Raw genomic sequence first — 17,991 nt, 5'->3', positions numbered from 1 at the left:
ACAACTGCTGGTTCTTTGGGATGATACAAATTTAGTGGTTCTACTGACAAAGCCTTGATATGTTCCTTGTTTAATAAATAAGATCTCTCATCAGTGTTTGTTGAATCATATGCGTATCCTTTTTGTAATACAATTGTAAGTGTACCTCTAAGATTAATTAGAGGCATTAAGTCTTTAAGTTGACCAATCTGGGCTTTCTTGGAACTTTCACGACCTAATACAAACCTTGTAAGGGTACAAAGACCACTCAAATTATCCATTCCAAAGGGCATATGAGTCAACCTAATACAAAAGCTCGTGTCCAGATGCCTGAGATTGACTAGTTTCCTCAAATCCTTGGGCAACTCTTTTAGTTCCCGACATGAACTTAAGTTCAATACTTGCAAATTATAGAGTGTAGTAATTGACTCAGGAAGTATCTTCAACTCCTTATTGTCAGAGAGATCAAGGTACCTTAAATGTAAAAGGTTCTTTATTGTACTTGGTAAAGCTTTTATGCTAAGCTCGTGCAAGTCCAATACCCTCAAATGCCTGCATTTTGCTAAGACTGTTGTCACTTCTGATTCACACTTCATATTCTTATAAAATGAAAGCTGAAGAAATAAACGCAATCCCCTCAACTTGCCAAAAGCATCACTTGGACTAAGCAGTAGGAAGGAACTCCAACAAGAAATAGAGAGGTGCCGAGTTTTCTCTATCAAATGGGCTTGTGCTAGTCTCCCCAATTAAGTACGAATCTTTTCCTGCCACTTCTTGTGCAAGATCATGGATCAAATCGTGCATTTTGCATGAATTAATTTCACCATACTGATTCTTTTTAATGTCTTGGAGAAAACATCTCTGCAATAAAATTGAAAAATACTCATCACCAACATCTTCTGTGTTTTGCACGTCATTCATAGGTCCAAGATAGCCTTGTGCAGACCATAGACAAATCAATAACTTTTTCCTAATGACATAATCCTTGGGGAAGATTGCACAATAACTAAAACAGCTCTTTAATTGTGGAGTAAGATGATAATAACTACACTTTAATATCGGCATTATGCTGCCTTCACCTTGTCCCATTTTAGCCAAGTCAGTTGTTTGAAATAATTTCCACTTGCTTTTATCTTGATCATAGAGCATACTCCCTACCACCCTTATCGCAAGGGAAACATTTGCACATTTTTTCACAATGTCTTTACCAATATTAACAAGGGAATCATCTGCCTGACTTGTCCCTTGTTTAAACGCTATTCTCTCAAACAAATGCCAAGAATCATCATTTGATAAACCTCTCAGCTCGTACATTGGATCATCTCCTATAGCCTCCACTACTTTTTTTGAGCGAGTGGTAACCACAATTCGACTTCCTCTTGCACCCAAACACATAAACTCCCTCAATTTTAGCCATCCATCACGACTTTCTTTCCACAGATAATCTAGAATAAGTAAATATCTCACTCCTCCTATATGTCTTCTCACGTGTTTCTGCAGCACATCTATTCCAATATCACCCGGATCTTTCTCAGTTGCTGACTTTAACATCTTACGAAGGATATCCTCCGTGGTAAATTCATCAGAGACGCAAACCCACAACTTCAAATCAAATGCTTCATTAATTCTAACATCATTGTACACAAGTTGGGCCAGAGCAGTTTTCCCTAACCCTCCCACCCCGACAATACTAACAAAAGAAACAGTATTATCTCGACCATCAACTCAAGAATTCGACTCTCTCAGCAGCATACCAATAATGGCCTCCTTGTCAGCATCTCTACCAAAAATACTATTTTCATGGACATAATTTTTAAATGTCTCTTAACAGGTTTAACCACATCACTAAACCCAAATTCAGTACGATCTTTAGCAATGCTATCTAGCTTCTCTCTAAGCTTCTTAATCTTCTTAGATGTATTAATAGCAAAAAGCAACTGGTTTTCACTGGAGAAGAAATCATGTACCTTTTTGGAGATCTTACCACTATGCATCTTCTGTCGCTCAGCAACTGAAGCAAATTCATCAAACAAATCATCAGCATCATAGACAGCTTCCTTGAGCTTGTCAAGCCAACTTTGGCCTTCACAAGTGAGCTCCTGCTGTTTGGAATCCACATCAAGGAGGACATTCTGGATGGTTTCGACAGTGCAACGGAGAGCCTCAAGTTGGGGTTCATACCTCAATTTGGAGCACAACTCTCTCAACAGCTTGCTTTCTATTGCTGCATGGTGTTTGAGCAACACTTAGCACCAGTCCAGTAGCCATTCTAATGGCAATAGAAGCAAATTAGCAGAGAAACAGAGGAAGGAAATGTGTTTTTCTGGAGATTTTCTGATAGGTACGATTAGTGATAAAAATTTCATCAACTTCTACACTTACATAAATGTACTCGTAAAATGTGATACAGCTGTTTAGTTCGTTTTAACTCTTTTATTTAAGACATGGTCTGATGGTCTCACATGTCCATACATTTATTAAACTACTACGAGCTTTCCTAGATGTTTCTTTACGAATATTTTATAGAACTACTCGTAGATTTTTGAGTCTCCTCTGCACTGCTATTTCTGAACACTTTACCTTGGTTTAACCGGCCACTACGGGATGAATGATAGTAATTGTATTACTTGTTTTAATAAAACACCCCGAAGAGATTACTCATGACTAGCATTAATTAAAATTTACACTTATTAAAATATGAAGGGATTACTCATGACTAGCATTAATTAAAATTTAAAAGTCTTATTACTTGTAAAAAGAAACAAAAAAAAGTACGTACAATGTACTACCAATCTACGAGTAATTATTGTCAAATCAACAAAAAGGAGACAAAATAAAGTTCAATTGATGACTATACGGTCTTACCCACTACTCCACTAGCTACTTCGAATGTACAATGGACTGAAAATTCTAAGGTCCCGCAAAAGCTCTAGCAGGGGCACAACGGGCAATCCAATAAAGCGGTTAAAAAGAAAAGGGAGATAAGAAAAGAAAACGGGTGTCACTTGTAATGGAAAAACAACAAACAAGAAAAAAAGGAAATCAAAGAATCCATTTGGTATGACTGTGGTTTTCTATTTTTTTTTTAAAAATTATATGATATACTTCCTTCGTTTTAAATACCTGCTTCATTTCTCCATGCGCGGAATTTTAGGAGAAATTGGAGAAAATAATAAAATATAAAAGTAGTGGGGTAGGTGAAAGAATTGAAAAATTGTAAAAAGCAAAAGTAATGGAGAGAATTGGAGGAGAGGGAATGAACTTAATAAAATATAATTTATATTAGGTCCACTAAGTAAGAGAAATGAATTAAATATTGTAAAAGTATTCCAAATAAGGAAATAGAGCAAGTATTTAAAAACGGCCGAAAAAGAAAAGTGGAGCAAGTGTTTAAAAACGGAGGGAGTATGTCATATACTGAATCTAAAATTGTCAATTTTATTATAATCATGATATTTTTTACAACTAAAAAGCGATAAGTGGAAATACCTTTTTCTAGTTTTCAGTTAAGTGAAAACAAAAAACAACTCCCAAACAAAATTTAATTGTTCAATTTTAGCGCCAAGAAGAGGAATGAGAAAGTAGCTCCAAGTGTTTGAAGAAGTCCGGCTGCTGGAGAGTACCCCCGTCGATAGAAGAGGCTGATGTTGAAGCCGTCAAGCGTCCACTAGACCTTGTAAGTAAGTTGTAGTTGATAGAATTATATGTCAGGACTTGTTTTCTAGAATCCATCCAATTAAAAACGCTCCCATTAAAACCCGCATCAAAATTAATACAATAAATCCAATTATATTTAATTAAAACAAATCAAGTAAACTTTGTCAAAATTACGCGATTTCGAGAAAATACGAGCTAAACCTCGATTTTTTAATCAAAATAGTGCACTAATGGTGCTTGAGCGGCCGCAAGCCACTCGCACTAGCTCGCGCTAGCACACTTGCTTGGGCACTGCTAGGCAGCCCAGCCTAACTGGCGCACTACTCGTTTGGTGCTGCCTAGCAGCATGTGTGCTAGCTTGTTGGGTGCTACTTAGCAGCACCACGCATGATGCAATCAAAACACGCATTTAGGAGGGTGCTGCTGGTCTTGGGCGCTGCCTAGCAGCCCTAGGCCAGCGCTCTCGCAAGCTCGCGCACAAAGACCCTACACACCCAAATAACCCAGTTGCCTTGCTCAGCACTCTTCCGCACACACACACCACATCCTTGGGTAGTAGCTAGCATTGATGGGGAGCAGCCCCTACTGTTTCAGGCATGTAGCTTGGCTCCAATCCATGCTTTGGTGCATGCTTCAGGATTTTAATCCCGAAATAATTTCGCGTGACATTTTTAATTCCAAATCTAATTTCCGAATTAAATCTCAAGCAATTTTGAATCTATACCAAGTCTAACTAACTAAATATTGATTAAAATAGGGGCAACATAAAAAAATTATACTCAAGATCCAATATTTAATAATTTTAAGAGCCATTTGAACCATTCAAAATTAGGGTCTTATCAATGATTATATTAATTTTGATTTTTGACAAACTAACCGAATAAATAATAAACAAAAGGATGAATCTGTTAAAAAAATAAATAAATAAATAAATAACAACATAAACATATCAGCTAACAAAATGAAACATATAAGCCAACATTAAAAATATACATATCAGCTAACAAAATAAATATATCTGCAACTAAAGAAACATATAAGCCAAAGATATCAGCCAACAAAAGGAAAAAAAAAAACATATCAGCCAACAAAATGTATATATTAGCCAACAAAAAAACCATATCGCCAACAAATTAAACATATCAGCCAACACATGAAACATATTAGCCAACGAGTAAAATATATCAGCCAAGCCTCCTGCACCAAATAGTTCGTGCGTCCGTACGCACACAATACCTTCTCAAAAATAATATTCAGTAAAAATACGTTCATTTCAGTAAAATAAGATCAATTCAGTAAAATTCTAATTGTGTATTGGTTTTTCTTTTTTTTCTTTTTTCAGATTTGATTATTAAACCTTCTAAAACCTTTAGCAAATTCTAAGATATTACTTTCTGAGATTTGCCTAGAACAATCAGTTGAAAAAAATTGAAAAAAGGTGTGTAAAGTGAGAAGAAGAAAGAGCATCCAAGTAAAATTTTAAAAAGCTTTAAAAGAAGACAAACTACAAAGAATAAAATTTAAGAAAGTTTTAAATGAGTGGTAAAAACTTGTGAGAAAAAAATAATGGCTTGAGAAAACTTTAGTAAAAGAAATCAATTAAAGTTTAATTTATAAAACACGAATTGATGAGTAAAATAATAAAAGTAAATACTAAGATTAAATAAACAAATGAATGTATGATCATGACACGTCATTGACATACATTTTCTCCCTTCAATTCATACCACCCTAACTAACACCATAAAAGAAATTATATTTTGATTGTTTTTCATATAGATTAAGGTTAAACACAGCTCATTTAACAAGAGGTAAAATTGTAATATTATAGGCAAAATAGTTACTTTAAAAGCTATTTCAAGTACCGGTTTGGGGCAAAACTACTATCTCAATTAGTTGTTTTACCTATATACCATACAATAATTACACATTTATTTACGATCTTGCCATTTGCGATAAATATCAATTGTTTAAGGAGATAACTTATATTACCTCTTAATTGTAAATTTGTAAGTAGCAAAATTCATGGAGAAGATGAAAATTATACTTTTTTTTTAAAAAAAATAAAAAAAAAAATAAAAAAAAACTACAGGATTTGAAGGGGAGAGAAAGATCGAATAGCAGGGATTAGAAATACTATCTCCGTTAATTGTTATATTGCAACTTTGGGGTATTATTTGAGAGATATAAAATATTTCAAAGTTAACAATTAACGGAGATAGTAATAAATTTTTAAAATTGCATTTCATAAAAAAAAGCTATCCTAAAATAAAGGAATAAAATTAAATTATTTAATGAAATTAACCCGTAAGAACAAGTGGTCTATGGAATGCCGGGGAAATCATGGGACAGAGAATTCGAACCGACTGTACTCCTATTCTGTTAGCATTGTTATAATATTTGTGAAAGATCATTTTTACTTTTTAGGCAAAGTAAATCTAGATATATTATTTTGAACATAATTTTGGGTACTTAACTACTCATGTTAATCTTAGTAGGGTTATGCATAGAATTAGAAATGCACAAATAATAACTCTTCTCATAATCCATACAAGCATGTATAAAAATACATCATTTATTAAGATACACTTGTATTATTACAAACCTTACATGTTTTGTCACGCTTTTATTCTATTCTGCTTAATTATTAGCTTGTGTGTACTATTAATTAAGCCTGAACACAGAGCGATGACATATTATTCATATAACAGGTTCAGCATATTACACACTACTGTACTGATTATTGATGCACTTGATGGCAGGGTAGTTAGTGATTGATCTTTATTAAGCGACACACACACCACCAATAATGCCCGGTGGTACACATGCCAAAAAATTAGAACAACAATCAGGTCCAAAATAAAAGTTACAGTATGAGCCTTGTTCCACGCACTGTAAATCTTTCTTCATAGACGACTCAAGGATATCAACAATTGGCTGGACTACTCGGTTCGCTGCCATTTTCTCCGGTTTCATTTTGTAAACCAATGGCAATGGCAGTTCTTCAGCAGAAGATGTTGTCGCTCTTCCAACTACTGGTGCTGCATCATTCATACAATGAAAATGTATTAATTAGTGAAACCAATGGCAATTTACTATCTAAAGAGTACAATATAAAGTTCATTATTATTATATCAATATTTCTTTATAGTTAAAAAAAACGAACTTCTTTGTCAAAAAAAAAAACGAACTTAACAAAATAAACAAACAATTTCAAATAAAACTTAGGAAATTATTAACGAACTAACTTGTTGCAGTATACAGCATGAATGCTAAAAAAGCAAGAATAACAAGGTTGAATGAAACCCTATCCATTTCTCTGAAATAATAAGAAATACTCGTTTTAGATTTATTGTACTTATTGCCTCGATTTCTCCCATCATTTCTCCACACTACGCTTCTATTTATAGTAGCTTGAAATTAATAAAACATTGACATGATGACATATGTCCAAATATATTGATAACTTCATACATCCTACGTTATTTTTACTGCCTATTAAATTGTGCGCAGAGTTTTAGGTAAAAGAGTAAAATAATACTCTGTATATAAATAGTATTTTTAGGAATAAAAAATTTAGAAAAGTAAGAGAAAGAATAGGAAATTTTGTCTAGAACTACCCTAAAAATAGGATCATTTAGGAACAACTACCCGGTTTTTTTTTTAATTGTTAAAAACTACTCACAAGTTAAGAAAAGTTTGGGTAACACTACCCATTAACATTTTCCGTCCAATAAAACTTTAATGGAGCCCACTTTTTCACCTTTTCCACTTAATTAACTCCCCTAATTACCTTCTCTCTCCTCCCTAATTAACTTCCCCTGAACCCTAGAAATTAAAACCCCCAAATATAGACATCCTATCAATTACAATGGTCAATTAGACATCCTACCAATTACAATGGCCAATTAGTAATTAAAATGCAATTGAATTCAATCTAAAAGTCAAAATAACCAAAACCTAGAACTCAATTGAAGCCCTAAACCCTAGAAATCAAAACCCCCAAATTTATTTGAACCCATAAACCCTAATCCGAATCACTAATTTACACCCTAATTATGTTAATTGCGTTCAATTAAAACTTGTAAATAAATACAATAAACCATGAATTAAAAGGAAAGTGTGAAACATTACTTGAATAATTGAGAATTTGAGTTCAATTGATTGAGTATGTTCTCTTGGATTTTTGAATGAGAATGAAGAGGAAGTTAATTAGGGAGGAGAGAGAAGGTAAATAGGGGAGTTAATTAAGTGGGAAAAGTGAAAAAGTGGGCCCAATAACGTCTTAATTGAACGGAAAACGTTAATGGGTAGTGCTACCCTAACGTTTTATAACTTTTGGGTGGTTCTAAACATTTAAAAAAAAATGGGTAGTTGTTCACAAATGATCCTATCTTTAGGGTAGTTCTAGACAAAATTTCCAAAAGAATATTGATGGAATATAAAAGATAATCCTAGATTGAATTAGTCCACTAACATGATATCAGAGCTAGCGTGACAAAATGATTATGGGTTCAAATCTCATCTACCCTCTATCCCCCTCTTTCAAATGAAATATTTCGCGCTGGTTATAAGGGGTATGAGAAAGGCCCATGTTTCATCCACACGAGAGCCCGTTAGCCAAACTGACTCTCATGTAGGGGGTGTGATAGAGTATATTGTGAGAAAAAACATATTACTATACTATATAAAATTGATAGTGGATAGAGAGAGAGGAGTAATATATAGTGTGAATGGGGTTTCTAAAATTAGAAATGTCTGTCCCTAAAAAGTAAAATGGAAACAGATTACTATATAAAAACGACCGATTTGAAAGTTAGGCATTTATAAAAAAATAAACGAAATATATTTTTAAGTTTTTATTAAATGAGATTATTAAATAAATAAAAAAAAACAAAACAGTTAGTCAAATGGGATCAATAAATAATAGAAAAGATTGACAAAAATAATCCCAACTTTCGCCGGTTCGCTCAAATTAATCCCAACATTGAATTATTTTTAAATAATCCGAACTTTGTGGGGATATTCGCTCAAAATGATCCCAACCGGTTACCTAACTTGTTATAACAGGTTATGTGACACGTGTCACCACGTCATTGGTTAGAAAAAAATAAATTAAATTAAAAAAAAAGAAAAACTTTTTTTTTAAAAAAAAAAAAAACCAAAGCAGCTTTCCCACCCACGAACCACCCTCCCCACCACCACCCACAACCCATGACCGGCAGCACATAACAGGTCGGCAGCCACCCTCGCCCTACTAAAGCTCTGCCCCCGTGCCAGCACCACCCTCCCCTGCCCCCATTCCCCCAAAAACACCAACCCCCAACAATCGAAATCTCTAAAAACTCCCTCCCTCACCGCGTTAAACGCCCAACCACCACTTTTCCCACCCTCGGAACCCTAGCGCCTAGGGTTTTGAAGGTGGGAGGGCCGATTGTGGTGTTTTGTGGTTGGGGTTGGGCATTTTTTAGTGTTTGGGTTTGTTGATAATGGTGGTTTGGGGTTTAGGGAATTTAGGGGGTAAGGGAGGCGAAAGAGCCGGTGCCGGCACCGAATCAGGGGAGGGGAGGCTGGGAGCGGCATTTTAGGGTGGATGGGGTATCTGGGCTAGGCGGTGGAAGAAAGCCGTGGTGGTAGGGTTGTCGTGGGTTTTGGGGCTGGTTTTTTGTTTTTTTTTTTTTATTTTTTTTTTATTTTTTATTTTCAACCCAAAAAAAAAAAAAAATTACCTCTTTAATAGGTTACCGGTCACTTGGGATCATTTTGAGCGAATACATCCCAAAGTTCGAATTATTTAAAAGTAATTCAAAGTTGGGATTATTTTGAGCGAATCGACGAAAGTTGAGATTATTTTTGTTAATTTTTTCCTAAATAATAAAAAGAAACGGAGCAATTAGTTAAGTATTCGAGGTTGCACATAATGTTTAGCGGCCGTTTTTGGCAAAAGTTGCTCAAAATATTTAATGGAGGTAGTAAATCATTATTATTAAAAAATATATGAGTACAAATTATATTTCGTATTATCGTTGTCGAAGCAGTTGGTAAATCAAATATCACGTAATTTGTAAATTGATAAACGATGTCAAAGGAGTTGGTAAAAAGATTTGCATGTAAAACGCTAGAAATAAAATATTGAGAATAACAAGCATTATTTTTTGTTAATTAGGCATGTTTGAATTCATTTCAAATTCTGCACAAATTCTTTCCAAATTCATTGCAAAAATAATATATCCTACTCTACAAAAACTATAAGATAACTCTTAAAAATAGTGTGCTACCAGCCAGTGGCGGATCTTGAAATATTTTTTATTGGGGGTCGAAAATTTTTAACATCTTCTATTATGCATCATAGCATTTCACAAATATTAAATAAATTAAAGTTAATACTTTGTACCAATTAAGCAATTATTAGATCAGTTTGGCTCATGTTATGAAATGTGACTTAGTTTTACACTGATTGTCACTGGCCTACCAACCAATTATCAAATAAACAAGAAAAATATACCTGATAAATGGACTCAATTGCACAATCCAATTTATACGTTTACTATCATTTAAGATTTGTAGTGTCTGACCTTATATGTGATATACATAGCACTCCGTACAAAGTTTGATTTACGTTAAAATTGATGGAAAAAGTCAATTTTTTTTGGAAATTTTATATTTTAACACCTTACAAAAACCTGAAAATGGTTTTTAACACCCCCATAAAAAAAAATTTATTTTAACACCAGAAAAACTTACAAAAAATTGGTATTACCACCAACAGAATCCGTTAAGTGTGATCCACGGTGACACGTGTCACCATTTTATTTGTTAAAAAAAAACCTAAAACCATCCCAGCCACCACCACAGCGCCACCACCGCCCTCCCCCCAACCACCACTGCCCTCCCCGAACCCACCACCGGCGGTGCACCAGCACTCCCAACACACCTGAACCCTCCCCCTCCCTTTCCCGCAACCGTGTCGCCCCAAAAAACCACCAAACTCAAAACCCTCCTTCCCCAAAACGGCCACGAATCCAGCAACAAATGGCCGGAATCGTGGCTGTTTTGAGGAAGTTGTGACCGTTGAGGGATGTGGGCTTGGTTGTTTTTGGGGCCGATTGTGGTTGCGGGAAAGGGAAGGGGGGTTCAGGTGCGTTGGGGAGGGAGGGGGAGGAGACGCACCGCCAGTGGTGGCTCCGGGAAGGGTAGTGGTGGGTTGGGGGGGGGGGGGGGGCGGTGGTGGCGCTGGGGTGGCTGGTGTAGTTTTAGGTTTTTTATTTTTTCTTTATTTTTTTTCTTTATTTTTTCTGTTTTTGGCCAATAATAAAGCAACACGTGGCTTTATAGGCTCACTTAACGGATTCCTAAACGGAATCAGTTAAGTGGTGGTAATACCCATTTTTTGAAAATTTGACTGGTGTTAAAATTATTTTTTTTTATGGGGGTGTTAAAAACCATTTTCGGGTTTTTGTGAGGTGTTAAAATCAAAAATTTCCTTTTTTTTTTTTTTTTTTTACATAACTAGAGAATTTCAATACTATATATTGAGTAAATTTTGATAACATGAATTGACAATCATTCACAAATTTGTAAGCACTTACAAATTGCAATAGTGTTGCATGCTCATAGAGATAGAGAGAGAAGAGTCAGTAATAATAAACAGTAAAAATGGCCCACTTTATCATTACTAGTTGTCAGGTTATTAATAGAAACTCTTATCTTTTACTAATATGTACACTTTTTATTTTATGTGGCAGTTGGGGGTGATTTTCTTGTTTTGGGCTTCTTTGTCAAACTGTCCAATATATTTTTTTTTCAAAAATCTTTCAAGGGCCAAACCCCTAAGAGCCTCAATGAAGGTCTGCCTCGCTACCAACTATACCCTAAAAAATATGAACAAAATATGTACAAAAATGTGTATTTACATTTTTACCCTTATTAATATTTTTTAAAAACCCTTATTAATATGCTTACCCTCACATGCCGCACCCTCATTAATGTATTTAATATATTTTTCATTAAACATATCCTTACCTTATAAAAAGTACTAGTATTTAGTCCTTATGATGTACGGGTTAAATTTGTTGGTAAAATGTTTTTTTTATATAGACAAAACTTACATTTAATTTCATCAAAAAAAAAATTTCTTTTTTAAAAAAACAAAACAAAACATACATTTAATTTCATGAAATCTACCACAGTAAAAAAAATTATTATTTGCATTAATAGGTGTACATATCATCACGAAGTGCATTAGGTAATTACAACATAATTTAAACAAAAAAATAAATCAATAAATTCATCAAAATTAAATTTACAAAGTATTAATTTTGCCATTTTGTGATAGATTTCATGAAATTAAAGTTATGTTTCTTTGTAAATTTTTTTTTTTTTTTACAGATGTTTCTCTGTAATTTATTTGTAATGTATGTCAAAAAAAAATTATTTGATGAATTCATGAAAGTTATTACAAAAATTACAATATTTTGAATAGACTAATACATAAAAATGAAAATTGACTCTTCCATCACCCCATTATCATTTAGAACTTAAAAAACACATAAAGGAATGGAAAAGTTTTGAGAAATTAAAATGCAAAAATTGACTTAAACTATGAAATTAATATAAGGGGAAGAACACTTGTAAATAAGCTTTAAAAATGTATAGAGATTATAGGTAGGAGAAATAAAGATGATTGATCAAGTAACATTGAATAATTGAAAATTAATTTATTTGTAAATATTAAATAGAGAAACTTTAGTGGAATTGTGTCATTTGGGAAATGATAATGATCGAAAGCATTGTAAGTGTCTTTTAGGAAATTAAATGATATGAAATACATTATTGGAAGTAGAAAAACTACCAAACAAACAAACAAACAAACAAACAAACAAAAATCCTACATGGCACTCTATATGGCCTATAAATTTTCTTGTTATAAATATTAGTATAGATAAGGGCTTAAGAGTAGTGTGCTACTAACTATACACTAAAAAATGTGTACAAAAATGTGTATTTACATTTTTACCCTTATTAATATGCTTACCCTCATTAATATATTTAATATATTTTTCATTAAACATATTATCAAATGATTCAAAGTTTTTTTTTCTTAACAATAAACTTGTAATGCTTTTTTTTTTTTTTTTGAATAAAAAACTTCTAATTTTGTATACTTCATAAGTTATTATTATTATTTAAAAAGAAATAAAGAACTGCATATACGAAGAGATTATTTAATACCAAAAGACTGTTTATTTTTAGTTTTTCGTGGTTGCTCTTCTGATCTTATCTACAATCTTGTCGTTTTTTAACTGCAACTATTGTTAAGGTTTATTAGCTTTTGAAATTTACATTATTTGATGGCACATAAATAACGTTATGGAATAGTGAATGAGATTCACCTTAAATAGTGATATTTGAGCAGATGTTATCAAGAGCTATAAAGAATTTTTAAAATCCTAAAATTACGGGAAATCGGTGATAGAAAAAAAAAAGTTGGTATTAATTATGGGAGAGAAAATGGAGGAATTTAAAAGGAAAAATATAAATAAGTGGTTATTGATTTAGTATTATATATAAATATTAGATGGTCATAGAACATTAAAGAACTTACATCATTAAGTTTTTAGCCGTAACATTTTACATATTATTAGTACATATGGCCTAAGCTCACCAAAAATTCATATGAAAAAAATCACACTAGAAATATTATACTTCATACTAAATATTATTAAAACATGCAAAACAATTAAGAGCTCTAAACTAACAATTATCCCTTAAGATATGAAGGGATAATAATATGATAGGAAGGGATGCAAATCAACTAAATATTATTTAATAATAATTTTGGAATAATACGGTCAACTTTAAAGAGTTTTAAAAAATAATTGTCATAAAAGATTTTGGTGGCTTTCAATTCCTTCCACAAAGCCACTATATAGGCACATAAATTAAATATCACGTATTAAAACTATCATCCAAACCAAAGTTGTAAACACACGTTTATACAATTTCTCTGTAAGAGCTAGCCAGGCCCGTTTATGAGATATTGGTGGCCTGAGGCGAATATATGATATGAGGCTCTAATTAATAAGGTTTTTTTTTTTTTTTTTTTTTTTTTTTTTTTTTTTTTTTTTTTTTAAAGAAAAGTACTCGTATTGTTTTTATAATTTCGTCTTGAGCCTTTTTTTTTTTTTGAAGAAAAAAGACTAGCCACTTCAATTTTAACTCCAAAATTCTAATATCAAATCTGAAAAATAAAAGATACAAAGTAGTAAATATTTTAGTGATGTATTGTTAATTTATCGAAATTTGCCAAAGAATAAGAAAACAAACTCAATGAAACTAGAATTTTTGTTGTTGCTTATTTTATTTTTCTTGATTAAATTCAATTTGTCGAATAAAAACCTTACAAAATTAAATTAAAATCACCAAACACAAATTATACGGAGTATTAATTATTTTTTTGAACAAATTATATAAAAAAACAAGAGATAAAAGTTTAAAAATGAAAGAATTGATAAATTGAACATGAAACTTGAACTATTAGAAAATATAACATAATTTGATTTGATGAAAGAGTGACGATAGACAGGCGAAGCCAAACAGAATTGACATTGCCCAACATTGATAATTTAAGAGATACTCATAGTTAATTAGCATATTTATTAGGGAATACTTTGACTTTGGGTTGGTTTTGGAAAAACTAATTTAAAGAGATACTACGAGTACTATATTACTCCAGAAATTAAATTTTTAGAATATTAAATAAATTTAATTATAGAAAACTAAAAGGGCCGAAAATCAAGCGAATGATGTATTTAATGACTTTAATCTACTTTGAAAACTGTTGAGAATTACTCGAACATGGAGTACTTATTTTATTTTTTTTCTAATTACATAATTTGGGGCCTTGATTAGAACTAAATTGAGCTTTACTGTGATGGGCCTAGGACGGTTGCCCCACATGCCCTGGCCTTGCTACGGGGCAGGAGCTAGCTCCTCCCACGCAGCCCCGTTTCTGGGGCAGGGCAGCCGGGGCAGCCGCCCGGGGCCCCAGATTGGGAAGCCCAAATTTGTTAAACATAGTTTCGTTTAATTTTTTTTTTTTAAAAAAAAAAAAAATCAAAGCCCATAATCAAGGTTTGATATCCCTTTATTTATTCACGCAGTCAAGCATAATTAAATAATGGAGAAAAGATTTATCTTTCCCAAAACACTTACTCTCCCTAATTAATACCTATATTTCCCAAAACAGTTACTCTCCCTGTATGGGATGATATGTAGGCAAGGCCGATATCTTGAAGAAACGCGTGATCAAACCTTGAGCAATTGCAAAAAGGCGCTGATATGTACCAGAAAGTAGACATATCGGCTTGTCGGAATTCGGCACGTGACAGCAGAAGCTTGACACTTGGCTCAAGAAGCTTTGCATGGATGAGAGCCACCTGTCAAGTTTAACCATTATAAATAGTAGGTAAGAACTCATTAATGAGGATATGAATGACACACACACACTCTCTCTCTCTCTCTACTTTCTCTCTCATACTTGTCTTCCTTCCTTAAACACTTTCTGACTGTATCATCGGAGTGGTTATCCCCGGATCACCCCGGGGTTAGCTAACTTCTTCTAACTGTGTAGGTTCTCAGCTTGCCGATAGGAGTATCAGGATCTCGGGTCTGAGTTCTTGGGAGATCAGATCCAGACAGAAACAATTTGGCGCTAGAAGGAGGGGGCATTGATCACTTCTATCGCCTAAGAACCTCACACAAAAAATATATAACAACAACAATCATGGCCGGAAATAATGAAACACCAGTGACAAGAAAAGTAGTAAACCAGTCAGTAGAGCAACCTCAGGTAGAGATAGTGGATGAAACTCATACCTTGGAGGATAACCAGTTTCATATGCCGTTAACTCCCTCTACAGGTGGAGGGGAGGCAGAGGATCCTATAGCAGCATTCACACCAGATGAGTTGGAGATAGCAGCAAGGGTGATGAGTGCAATGAGTAAGAAGAGAAAGGAGGCTGAGACGGCACAGGCTGAAAGGGGGGCCGCTCAGGCCGATAGAGGAACACCACACAACAATCAGGAAGAGCAACATAATCAATTGATAAACTCACCCAGGAGACCCCGACATGAGTCGCCGGTAAGAATTCATACTATGTCACGACGGGTTGAGCAATCCTCAAGTCATACAGTCAGTACAAGAACCCAGCAGCAGAGAAGTTCGCAGATAGATGGGTAGGCAGTGCGAACCGTGGTGCAGTTAAGGGCATCTCCATTTACACAGAATATCCTAGATCAGCCGATGGAAAAGGTGAAAATGCCGACTTGTAGGTACGATGGAAGGGGAGACCCAGCAAGGTTTATAACGTCCTATGAGGGGCACATGATGTTGTATACCAATTCAGATGCAATTTGGTGTAAGGTCTTTCCGACTACTTTGATTGGGGCTGCGGCCGATTGGTTTAACAACCTTGGAGTTGGATCGGTGGATAGTTTTGAAAGGTTGACCGAAATGTTTATGGGTCAGTATGTCAGCAATAGTGTGCGGCAGAGAACCTTTGGAGAGCTGATGGCTGTAGAGCAGAGGCAAGATGAATCTCTGAGGGATTACATTAGGCGATTTAATAATGAGGCAAACACAATCCCAAAACTGCAACAAGAAATAGATGTGATGGCTTTGATGAATGGCTTGGTTGATTCTGATTTCAAGCGTTATCTTACAAGGAAAAATTTGCCAACATTGGCAGCGGCGTTCAGTAAAGCCCATGATTACATAAATAGTGAAGAATTGATGAAAACAAGTAGTAGAAATGTAGTTGTCGGAAGGGGGCAAAATCAGCATGAAGGGATATCGTCCGGAAGTGGTAGGCCGAGAGCCTCTGCCCCAGGAAGGGGAGGAGGAAGCCGGCAAGATCCAAGGGCGTCAAGGCCGCCAATGAGATACAACACTTACACTCCCTTGAATACACCAAGGGCAGCAATTTATTCAGTGAATCAGAATAGAGAAGAGTGGTCAAGGACGATTCCTATGAAGGCAAGGCCAAGGGATGTGAAGAAGTATTGTATGTTTCATAGAGATGTGGGGCATTACACAGAGGAGTGTACACAGCTGAAAGATAACATTGAGGAATTGATTAGGAAAGGGCACTTGACACAATACCGGTTGAACACAGGCAGGAATCAGCAACATCAGCAACCGGCACAGCCAATTGAGAGGCAACGGATAGAGGCAAGACCAGAAAGGGTGCAAGGAGGAGTGGTCCGACAAAGAGATATAGGAATGCCGCCGTTATCCACTGGAAGAGGAGTAGATGTGATAACAGGGGACCAGTGCATGGAGGAACGATTAGTGGAGCGAAGAAGCATTTAGCTGAGCACCGTCATCTAGTTTGTGCCTTGGATGTGGACAATCGTCCTCGGCCAGCTGCAATACCTGAAGTAGTGTTCACAGAAGAGGATACAAGGGGTGTAGTGTTCCCACATGACGATCCATTAGTTTTAATAACTAAAATAAATGGGGCTGACATCAAAAGAGTGCTGGTTGATGGAGGTAGTTCGGCAAATGTGCTGTTTGTACAAGCTTTCAATGAAATGAATATAGGGAGGCAGTATCTGAAGCCGGTGTCGTATCCTGTCATTGGGTTCAATGGGTCTACAGTACGACCAGAAGGAAGCATAGTACTACCAGTTAGGCTAGGTGATGGGCCACAGGCAAGGGATGTGATGGCAGAGTTTTTGGTGGTGGACGTTAAGTCAGCCTACAATGCAATTATCGACAGACCGATAATACATGATATGCAGGCCGTGGTATCGACTTATCATTTGGCAATAGCTTATGTGTCAAATTTGGGGGCTGTAGAAAAGGTGTATGGAGGTCAAGTGATGTCAAAAGCTTGTTATGTGGTTGCTTTGAAGAATCCAGTTGGCAATGGTCCAGTACCATGCAATCCGATAAGAGAGGGTGAGCCAACAGTCCAAGACTTAACCATGAAGAATTTTGATACGAGACCAGAGGAAACTCCAAGGCCGTTACCAGGAGGAGAAACTGTTCAGGTTGAGCTGCAACCAGGTGATCCGAGTAGAACAGTAAGGGTTGGAGCTGATATGGATGTGGATACAAGGTGTCACTTGATAAGCCTGCTGCGTGAGAATGCTGATGTCTTCGCATTTTCGGCGAGTGAGATGCCGGGAATACATCCAGAAGTGATGGAACATAAGTTGAATGTGGACAGAAAGGTCAGGCCGATAAGGCAAAAGAAGCGTAATTTCTCAATAGAAAAGATAGAGGCAATTCAGGCCGAGGTGAATAAACTCTTAGCGGCAGGATTCATTGAGCCATGCACGTATCCATAG

The 17,991-nt window shown here is 35.1% G+C and overlaps 3 protein-coding genes across 3 annotated transcripts; 2 read left to right on the top strand and 1 right to left on the bottom strand.

Moving 5' to 3' along the window:
- Positions 1–642: 642 nt before the first annotated feature.
- On the bottom strand, positions 643–6,951 carry LOC145575316 (putative disease resistance protein RGA3). The gene is made up of 5 exons (XM_081633201.1): positions 6,885–6,951; positions 6,530–6,677; positions 2,161–2,248; positions 1,786–2,078; positions 643–1,669 (listed from the first exon to the last, which is right to left on the bottom strand). Exons 1-5 carry the CDS (start codon positions 6,949–6,951, stop codon positions 643–645), a joined length of 1,623 nt encoding a protein of 540 aa, XP_081489327.1.
- Positions 6,952–15,955: 9,004 nt separating this feature from the next.
- LOC145575315 (uncharacterized) lies at positions 15,956–17,008 on the top strand. Its single transcript, XM_081633200.1, has one exon. The coding sequence runs from the start codon at positions 15,956–15,958 to the stop codon at positions 17,006–17,008; it is 1,053 nt and encodes a 350-aa protein (XP_081489326.1).
- A 221-nt stretch (positions 17,009–17,229) lies between these two features.
- LOC145575314 (uncharacterized) lies at positions 17,230–17,991 on the top strand. Its single transcript, XM_081633199.1, has one exon. The coding sequence runs from the start codon at positions 17,230–17,232 to the stop codon at positions 17,989–17,991; it is 762 nt and encodes a 253-aa protein (XP_081489325.1).

Source organism: Chenopodium album, chromosome 13 (assembly GCF_948465745.1).
Source record: "Chenopodium album chromosome 13, dcCheAlbu1.1, whole genome shotgun sequence".
In the NCBI taxonomy this organism is placed as follows: domain Eukaryota; kingdom Viridiplantae; phylum Streptophyta; class Magnoliopsida; order Caryophyllales; family Amaranthaceae; genus Chenopodium; species Chenopodium album.
This window is presented reverse-complemented; position numbering and strand designations above follow the sequence as displayed.